General features: G+C 38.0%; 1 protein-coding gene across 1 annotated transcript; it reads right to left on the bottom strand.

The window, feature by feature from the left end:
* Positions 1-610: 610 nt before the first annotated feature.
* On the bottom strand, positions 611-9,806 carry LOC128127800 (L10-interacting MYB domain-containing protein-like). The gene is made up of 6 exons (XM_052766493.1): positions 9,719-9,806; positions 3,324-3,351; positions 2,781-3,078; positions 2,179-2,707; positions 1,197-1,346; positions 611-1,038 (listed from the first exon to the last, which is right to left on the bottom strand). Exons 1-6 carry the CDS (start codon positions 9,804-9,806, stop codon positions 611-613), a joined length of 1,521 nt encoding a protein of 506 aa, XP_052622453.1.
* Between the last annotated feature and the right edge of the window lie 1,138 nt (positions 9,807-10,944).

The following is a 10,944-nucleotide window of genomic DNA, read 5'->3' as shown; positions in this document are numbered from 1 at the left end:
CACCCAGGGGGTGGTGTTTGCGGTCCAGGTCGCATGGATGCGGCTTGGAACCGCAGTCCACTCCTTCAAGCCTAAGAAGACGATTATGTTACAACAGTAAATTCAAAATGGATTAAAAGTAGAAACAATATTTTTTTAAGGATCAATTCATTGATATTGAGGGATCGAGACTTAAAATAGGAAACAAAAGTATATTTAAAATTTAGGATATTGATCAAAACTACGTGGTTTTTAAACGAAACGACGTAGTAGTGTAAGGCCCCATTTGATAGTTGCTGACTGAGAAAGTGCTGACTGGGAAAGGTTTGTTTGGGTAAGAAATCCTGACTGAGTAAAAAATCATGTTGTTTGATTGTACATCTGACTAAATGTGCTGAGTAATGAAAAATGACCATTTTACCCTTCTGTTATATATAGTGATGTATTAAGTTGATGAATACTTATAAAAACATACATATTGTCATACAAAATGTAAATTACACACAAATAAAAAATGTCATACAAAATATAAATTAAACATAAATCATTTAATATCCAAATAAAAACATAATAAAATTTAAAATAACATAATAATTTAATGTAAAGTAGGTGAAAGTAGTCGATTTGCAATCTAATCACGCAAAGCACGCATATATTCAACGACTTCTGGACCCCATTCTATGCCTTGTATGTTTTCTCTATCAATTCCCCCACCTTGGACGTCAGGAGTAATCATAGTGTCCTCAAAATTTCTAAACAAGTCATCTTCTATATTGTATTTCCTTATAAAATTATGGACCGCGACACAAGCAATGACTATGTCTCTTTGCACTGTAAAGGGATAATGAGCCATTTGTTTTAAGATTGGGAATCTCGCCTTCAATACACCATAAGCACGCTCAATAACATTTCTAAGTTGTGCATGAGCATAATTGAACCTTTCTTCTCTAGTTAAAAATCTGCCTCTTCGAAAATCGGCTAACCAATACCTAGTATTGCAGTATGGAGCCATAAACCCACGAGTGTTTGTAAATGCGGCATCACAAAGGTAATATTTATCTACAAACGAATGTGACATAATATATAATGACACATATTATATAAAGAAGATAGATAATAAAAATTATATAAAGATTACAAACCTGGTGGAGGAAATGGAAATCCAGAAGTCGAATTGAATGCAACTTCTTTCAAAACTCTTGAATCATGTGCTATACCCTCCCATCCAGCCCAAACAAAGGTGAATATCAAATCAAAATCACAAATTCCTATTACATTTTGAAAACATTCTCCTTTTCCTCTTCCTCTATAACGAGTTTGTTGATCAACGGGTACAACCGCATGTACAAGAGTTCCATCTAATGCACCTATTGCTCCGGAAAAAAAAAAAATTTAACCGTCTATGCCGTTCCGAGTTATGTCTTGTTGGATTAGGAGTTGTTGGTACTATAATTTCTTTTGCAAAACACATCATTGCTGTTAAGACCTCATGAAAACATTGATGAATCATTTGTGTGGAGTGATGAAATATTCCCTTAACCGCGCGAAAACGTTCATTATGTCCTATAACATGTAAGAAGATAGCCATCTTCTCTTCAATGCGTATTGTCCTACTAGCTTGCAACCAATTTTTTTCGGTAAAATGGTTGCATAATAGTGCAAATGCCTCTTGTGTAAGACGCATTATATCGAAACATTATGTAGGGTCTCCATATATCAAATCTTGCGTATACGCATACCCGCTTGAATCATTATCTCTAATTCTATGAATTCTGATTAGTCTGCGCCGGTTTGACCTCAACCAATAAAACACAAGTAGAAGAAAAGCTACAAATTCACCATCAGAAACCATACTTGACTTGTTACAAACAATTAGGTAACATGTTAAAGTAAAAAAAATCATGCACCAAAGTCATATAACAAACATCATATAACATAAAACTAGTAAACAACAAAAGTCATATTCAAAAACCTAGTAAATAACAAAAGTCATATTCAATATCCAATAACATATCATCCAAACTAACAAAAGTCATATAACATAAGATGCGAAAGTCATCAAACATAGGATCCAAAGTAACCAAAAAAACTAGAAAACATCATCCAAAAAAGTCATCAAACATAGGATCCAAAGTAACCAAAAAAACTAGTAACCAAACTTTTCAACCCGCACCCATCAAAGGTAACCATACTTCCTACCCGCACCCATCACCCACGACTCACAACTAGTATGCGAAAGTCGTAACCAAACTTTTCGAACATCAGCACTTTCACCAAATAGCAAAAGAGCGGTCTTGTGTCTTTCATCTTCTTCTCCCCATTCCATTTTGTTTAATTTCTCCATACACGCATCAACATCCTTATCCATTTCTCTTTTTTCAATTCTTTCATTTTTTTCCACTAACAACCTTGCAAGCTTGATAATCTCATATTCAACTTCTAATGCCCTTACATCTCTTTTTTTCCCACCAACTCTTTTGTTTCCACCAATTTCCGTGTGTTTTGAACGCCCTGAAGACTCTTCACTTGCACCTATATGTTGTGTTGAGGTTTCCATTAGAACATCATCATCAAAATCATGGGCACTAAACTCTTCTACAGGACGAGGGAGTGTAGAAGATGGCCCCCAACTTTCAAAGTCGGTTGAGGTCGACCCTTCAAATAATTGGGTGCAAAGATCAGGAAACAACAGGGGTTTAGTTTTTAATGACAACATGTGCTTGTTCAACTGTTTACAATTTTTATAAATATTAGTATTTTTTTAAAAATAATCATAATAGTATTTGTTATAAAAATATTACCTTCCCCTCTTCCTTCCATTGTTCATCAGTCATGTTAAATTTATTTTTTATAGGGTCATATATATTGCCGGTTTTGTTTTTCAGTTTCACCCAAGCAACATACTTTGATTTGTAGTAGTCAAAGTGGTTTCTCATTTGCTTCTGATCAACCTCTTTACTGTGTTCGTTCATCAATTTTTCGCGTACTATCTTCCATGAACTAGCCTTAAGCCCAGAACCCTCACGACCATTAGTGGTTAGTTCATGGATACATGCACCAAGAAAAGTTTTGTCCTCACTTTTGTTCCAAACCAACTTCCTAAAACATTAAAATAATTTTCTACCAATGAATCAACAACATAGCTTATAAACAAAAAAATCACAACATTGTCAACAAAGCCTATACAAAAAAAAAAGATTCCAGATTTTATAGCTTATAAAAAAAAAAGAAAAAAAATTCACAACATTGCCAATAGCTTTTAGATTTCACAGCTTATAAACAAAAAAAAATTCACAGCATTAACAATGGATTTCAAATTTCACAACTTAGAAGAAAAAAATCACAGCCTATACACAAAAAGAATTTCACAACCTATACACACAAAAAAAATCACAGTATGTTTATAAAATTTGACAGATTATAAACAAAAAAAAATCACAACATTGCCAATACATACATGATTTCACAAGAAAAAATTTCAAATTTTTGTTCCAAACCAATCATTATAACTTTAAGATTTCACAGCCTAATAACAAAAAAAAAAAAAGAACACAGCAAACCAATCATCATAACTTTATGATTTCACAGCCTAATAACAAAAAAAAAAAACACAGCATTGACAATAAACGCATGATTTCACAGCTTACATAACCAATTAAGGTCAATTGTATTCACATATACCCACAAATTTCACAAAGAACTACAAAAAAGAACTTCCAACTCACATAAAAATTCAGAATTTGTAATATTAGAGCAAAAAAGTATTTTGATTTCATATCTTATACACAAAAAACTTCAAATTTCATAACATCATTAACAGAAGAATAGAAGAATAGAAGAATTAATTCTGATTTCATATCTTATACATACATATTTTCTAATTTCAAAAATCATTAACAAAACAACAGAAGAAAAATAAGATGGAAGAGAAATAACGATGAGGCAGTAGAAGAAAAAAAGTTACCTGTTTGATGATTCCGACATGAAAGATGCGGATTGATGTGGAGATGTCGATGTGGGGTATGATGCTCTATAGGTCACGATGGAAGAAGAATGAAGAGGGAGGGGTAGCAGCGTCTTGCGTTGGTGTTGATCGCTGTTGCCGTTGAAAGAGGAGGAAGGAGTTTTTTTTGGAGGCGCTGAACGGAATTTAGGGCAAGGGCATAGTTGGAACGATTATGAGTCAACTATAATTCCCCAACTTTTCCACTCAGATACATCTTACCGATTCATCCATCTAGATTTGGTTTATCAAACGCAAAACAACTGACCGAGTTAACAAAATACGTCTGACCCGATTCGGTCAGACATTTATCAAACAACCCCTAAGTTCAATATCTAGCATTACATACATAACAACCCCAAATTCATTTTTCCTTATATATATATATATATATATATATATATATATATATATATATATATATATATATATATATAGGGCTAGGTTCATGCATTTCTAGCATCTATTGTGTGTTCTTAAGCACAAATCTGGACCAACGGATGGAATAAAAAAAATTCACAACATTGCCAATAGCTTTTAGATTTCACAACTTATAATAAAAAAAAAAATTCACAGCATTGTCAATGGCTTTCAAATTTCACAGCTTATAAGAAAAAAATCACAGCCTATACACAAAACAAAATTTCACAGCCTATACACAAAAAATTTCACAGCCTATAAACATAAAATTTCACAGCCTATACACACACAAAAAAAATCACAGTATGTTTATAAGATTTGATAGATTATAAACAAAAAAATCACAACATTGCCAATACACACATGATTTCACAAGAAAAAATTTCAAATTTTGTTTCAAACCAATCATCATAACTTTAAGATTTCACACCCTAATAACAAAAAAAAACCACAACAAACCAATCATCATAACTTTATGATTTCACAGCCTAATAACAAAAAAAAACACAACATTGACAATAAACGCATGATTTGACAGCTTACATAACCAATTAAGGTCAATTGTATTCACATATACCCAAACAATTTCACAAAGAACTACAAAAAAGAACTTCCAACTCACATACAAGTTCAGAATTTGTAATATTAGAACAAAAAGTATTTTGATTTCATATCTTATACATAGAAAACTTTATATTTCATAACATCATTAACAGAAGAATAGAAGAATAGAAGAATTGATTCTGATTTCATATCTTATACATACATATTTTCTGATTTCAAAAATCATTAACAAAACAACAGAAGAGAAATAAGATGGAAGAGAAGTAACGATGAGGCAGTAGAAGAAAAAAAGTTTCCTGTTTGATGATCCCGACATGAAAGATGCGGCTTGATGTGGAGATGTCGATGTGGGGTATGCTGCTCTGTAGGTCACGATGGAAGAAGAATGAAGAGGGAGGGGTAGCAGTGTCTTGCGTTGCTGTTGATCCTTATTGCCGTTGAAAGAGGAGGAAGGAGTTTTTTTTGGAGGCCCTGAACGGAATTTAGGGCAAGGGCATAGTTGGAACGATTATGAGTCAACTATAATTCCCCAACTTTTTCACTCAGATACATCTTACCGAGTCAGCCATCTAGATTTGGTTTATCAAACGCAAAACAACTGACTGAGTCAACAAAATACGTCTGACCCAACTCGGTCAGACGTTTGTCAAACAGCCCCTAAGTTCTATATCTAACATTACATACATAACAACCACAAATTCGTTTTTCCTTATATATATATATATATATATATATATATATATATATATATATATATATATATATATATATATATATATATATATATAGGGCTAGGTTCATGCATTTCTAGCATCTATTGTGTGTTCGTAAGCACAAATCTGGACCAACGGATGGAATAGAATCAATGATCATGATCTTAGGGTCTATGATATTACAATATAGTAACATGTACCATATAATATAATCACACAAATTTCAGCATAAGGTATTTTAGTCGATTAACATATATTAAAAAAAGAAATTTTCGTATTTTAAGGGATAATTAATTCCCTTACTTTTTAAAATCTGATTTTTTTAAATTAATTCAAATTTAGTTTTAATATAACTTTTAGTAATAACGATTTTATTCTGTCAGAATGACAGAAAATCAACCATAAACTAGTAAATATATTTTTTATTTTATTCTTGCAGAATATGGTTACATTCAATATATTTTTTAACATAATAATCACTAATTACATTAATTCATAAAGAATAAGAACAAAAAAGATTATTACATTCTGTAACATCCCAAAAATCATGACCAAAAATTTCGCTTTTAAATCATAAATAAACCATAGTTATCAAAATCATCTCATCAAAATGTAAGTCGTAGTATCTCAAAACATCATATCAAAAACACATGCCAATATATCAGAGTAAAACATCTTAGGTTAACATAATGGTGTGTGCACTACAGTCATACCGAGCTCTTCCCTTTACTACCAGAAGAACCTGAAACCAAAATTGAAAACTTTAAGCACGAAGCTTAGTGAGTTTCCCCACACTACCACATACCATACACATAATCACCTAATCACATAATAACATATCATTGGCCCCGCCCGCTTCATCGAACCCCGCCCGACATCGACATAATCCGACATCGGGCCCCGTCTAGCATCGGTCCCCGCCCGATATCGGGCAAAGCTAGGTATACATATAAACATATCAAAAATACACATAAATAATCACATAGCATAAACATATAAACATACCTCGGGTTCCGCCCGACATCAGACCGAAATCCAGAAGTATACACACATTCCTCCGGCATTGCCCGACATCAGAGCGTAATCCAGAAACATACATTACAAACACATGCAAGAATCACGAAGACATCAAGAATACAAACATTACTCGGGCACCGCCCGACATCCGATCGGAAATCCGAAAACATATAAACCTACATTGGGCACTGCCCGACATCGGGCCTTGGTCCGGAACATACATACATATACAGGCCGACATTGGTGCCTTCAACCCGTTCTTACCAGAGGAAAACTAACCTCGCAAAGCTGAATGATGAATCTCACGGTAAGGAATCTCTAAACGCTGCTCCAACGACTCCCCGAGCAATTATTACCACAACAACACTTAGTCAAAATCCAATAATCCTTCTTAGGGTAAAATGACCATTTTACCTTTAATCTAATTCGGACCATAACCAAGGCCCAATCCATAACATGAATGGTCCAATTCTATGTAGCCTTTCCAAGCCTACTAATGGCACAAATTACTAAATTGGGCCCAACTCCTCAAATGGTCCTTCCTTAAGCCCAAACATATTCTTAGCCTAAACTAACTGATTTATGATAGCCCACTATGGCCTAAAATAGCAAAGTCCATGAAATGGCCCAACCCGAGGCCCAAATGACAAAGAACCCAAATTCAATGAGTACGCGGGGTGTACTCCTCCGTACGCTAAGCGTACAGACTGCATGGCTTGTACGCCCAATGTACTACCCTGTTAAGCCATAATTTCCAAAAAGGCTTAATCCCTTAAGACCTTACACTCCAAACACAGATCTGAGTCCAATAAAGTGTCTTAACCAATAAAGTCGATTACTTGGTTGCTTGCAAACCCCCAAATAGACCCAAAACTGAAATATGGCAACCTACTTCCATAGAAATGACTAATACTCATGCATGGCCACATTATGACCTTCAATATGGTAACTAGTCTGTCTTTGGGACTCAAATAACACTAAGGATGGCAACCCTAAGCCTAAAAACGGATTTGGAATCATAAAGTTCCATTCTTGGGACCAGAAAGGTCCAAAACACCATTACCATAGATCTAAGCATACATGAGGCAAGTTGTGAGCTTTCTACCTCAAATAAGTACTAGATGATGATGATATCTCAAATCTTTGAGCTCAAGCTACACAATTTCTTCTTCACCAACTTCCTCTTTCTCGTTCCAAGCTCCAGATCACCAAAATGGGCTTCACAAGATCAAAATCACATAAAGATGAAGAAGGTTAGGTTTCTAGGGTTTCTGAGTCAAAGAGGCTGGTAAGGAGGCTAGGGTTTGGGTCATAATGAGGTATATATATGGCTTAAACCCTAAAAATTAGGGTTTTGATTCTACTCGTGTACGTTGCGCCTACCCCTTGGTACGCTGCGCGTACGCTTATCAACCCCCCGCATCCAATGTTGACACTACGCCCCACGTACGCCAAGCTTACACCCAGTGTACGCCTTCAGACAGCCCAAATATATACCGACCCACTCACTAAAGGCCCAACTCAATAATCCAACATTAATCTCATAGTCCAAAAATTATTTACAAAGATTAAATAATTAGCATTACCTCAAGTCACGGCTGTTACAATTCTCCCCCACTTGAATCAAACTTCGTCCTAGAAGCCAGCTGCCCTGAACAACTTCTGATAGTGCTCCCTCATCCCCTCTTCGGGCTCCCAAGTCCAGTTAGACCCCTTGTGGTGCAGCCACTACACCTTTACCAGCTCCACCCTCTTGTTCCTCGGCTCCTTCGTCTTCCTGTCGAGAATGGCTACTAGTCTCTCGATGTAGTTCAAGCTATCATCCACCTGAATATCCTCTAAAGGCACAACTGCGGAGTCATCCACTAGGCACTTCCATAGCTGGGAGACATGAAAAGCGTTGTGGATCTGGCTGAGCTCTGTTGGAAGATCCAAACGATAAGCAACTCGGCCCACCCGAGCCAAAACCCTGAACGGACCGATGTACCTGGTACCCAGCTTGCCCCTCTTCCTGAACCGGATGACACCTTTCAAAGGTGACACCTTCAGGAGGACCATATCCCCTACCTGAAACTCTAGGTCTGAACGCCGCTTGTCGGCATAGCTTTTCTACCGACTCTGAGCAGTCTGCAGCCTGCTCTGGACCTGCTGAATCTTCTCCGTGGTCTTGAGTACCACCTTCGTACTCCCCATGAACCTCTGACCGACCTCTCCCCAACAAATTTGGGTCCTACATTTCTTCCCGAAGAGCATCTCGAAGGGAGGTCGATCTATGCTAGCGTGGTAATTGTTGTTATATGAAAATTCCGCTAACGGAAGATACATATCCGAACTCCCTCCAAAATCTAATACGCATGCACGTAGCATATCCTCTAGAGTATGAATCATCCTCTCACTTTGCCCATCCGTATGAAGGTGAAAAGTTGTATTGAAGTGAATACGAGTACCCATCTCATCACGAAACCACTTCCAAAACCTGGAAGTGAAACGAACATCTCAGTCTGACACAACCGAAACCGGCACTCCATACTATGCCACCACCTCGCGTACATAGGTCCCGGCTAGCTTCTCAGCCGATATACTCTCCTATGTAGGGATGAAATGTGCGTTCTTGGTCAACCGATCCACGATGAGCCAAATCAAATCCACTCCACATGCAGTCCTGGGAAGCTTTCTAATGAAGTCCATGGTGATGTCTTCCCATTTCCATATGGGAATCTACAACGGTGCATCTTGTCGTGAGGTCACTGGTGCCCGGCCTTGACTTTCTTGCAAGTCAAACATCTTTCTACATACGAAGCTATGTATCGCTTCATGCAGGGCCACAATTAATCAGGGCGAAGATCCCGATACATCTTCGTCGCCCCTGGATGAATGGGGAACCTAGACTTGTGGGCCTCCTCCATCAGAGCCTGGCGCACCCCACCCTAGTAAGGAACCCAGACCCAACGATGCAGGTTCAACAAAAGACAGTTGTCGTAATCGAATAAAGCCACCTGGCCTATGATCCGCTCACACTTACGATGCTCCGAATCCGTTCCAGCAACGGAGTAATCACTGTCATCGTCAGGCATATGTCTCAGACTGGAACCACCACATTGGCCTTCCATGGGTGATAAAGGATCTCAGTCATAATCCTTCACTATATCCAACCAACGACTCAGCCCTATGTTCATATTCGGTTGGTCCATCAGATACCTCAAGCTTTTGTGGTCCGTGCAAATGGTACAATGAACACCATAGAGGGAGTGTCGCTAAATCTTGAGGATAAAAACCATATCCCCCCGACTCCAGATCATGTGTTGGATAGTTTGCCTCATGAGGCTTTAATTGCCTCGACACCTACGCAATCACGTGACCCTGCTGCACCAACATTGCACCCATGCTCGTGATCGAAGCGTCATAGTCAACCATGCAATCGTTGAAGCCTTCTGGCAAAGTCAAAATCAGTGCCTCGCACAACCGTTGTCTGAGAGTATCGAAAGCTGCCTGCTACTCAGGCCCCCAACGAAGTGTCACCAACTTCTTGGTCATTTGGGTCAATGGAACAACAATCTTGGAGAAATCCTAGATGAATCTCCGATAGTAACCGGCCAGGCCAAGAAAACTCTGAATCTCGAATGGAGACCTCGGAGCCTCCCACTGCATTATGACCTCTAACTTGACTGGATCGACTAGAATACCCTTCTGGTTGACATGGTGCCCCAGAAACTGCACCTCGCGCAACCAAAACTCGCACTTGGAGAACTTTGCGAAAAGTCTCTCCCTCCTCAATGTCTCCAACACGTCCCTCAGGTGCTCCTCATGATGCTCTTGAGTCTTGGAGTAAACCAAGATATCATCAATGAAGACTATCATAGATTAGTCCAGAATTAGTCTGCACACGCGGTTCATGAGATCCATGAACGTTGCAGAAGCATTAGTGAGCCTAAACGGCATCACCACGAACTCGTAGTGACCATGGCGATTCTGAAAGGTTGTCTTCTGCACATCGTCATCCCTGACTCGCATCTGGTGATAACTCGATCGCAGATCAATCTTGGAGAACCAAGATGCACCCTGAAGCTGGTCAAATAAGTCAACAATCCTCGAGAGGGGATGACAGTTCTTCACCGTTACCTTATTAAACTCTCGGTAATCTATACACATCCGATGTGACCCGTCCTTCTTCTTCACAAACAAGATCGAGACTCCCCATGGCGAACTACTCGGCCTGAAAAATCCCTTCTCTAACAGCTCTTGCAGCTG

The sequence above is a fragment of the Lactuca sativa genome, chromosome 8 (assembly GCF_002870075.4).
Source record: "Lactuca sativa cultivar Salinas chromosome 8, Lsat_Salinas_v11, whole genome shotgun sequence".
In the NCBI taxonomy this organism is placed as follows: domain Eukaryota; kingdom Viridiplantae; phylum Streptophyta; class Magnoliopsida; order Asterales; family Asteraceae; genus Lactuca; species Lactuca sativa.
Note: the sequence above shows the minus strand (reverse complement) of the source record. Positions and strands in the feature narration are given on the sequence as shown.

Excerpts from the sequence above, each read along its gene's own strand:
- LOC128127800 (XM_052766493.1), bottom strand. The coding sequence starts at position 9,806 with ATGGAAGGCCAATGTGGTGGTTCCAGTCTGAGACATATGCCTGACGAT. Across the intron at positions 3,079-3,323 it reads ATTCTTTTTGTGTATAGGCT|GAAGTTGGTTTGGAACAAAA; the intron begins GTGATTTTTTTC and ends TTAATGTTTTAG. Across the intron at positions 1,347-2,178 it reads GTCGTGGGTGATGGGTGCGG|GTGCATTAGATGGAACTCTT; the intron begins GTAGGAAGTATG and ends CCGGAGCAATAG.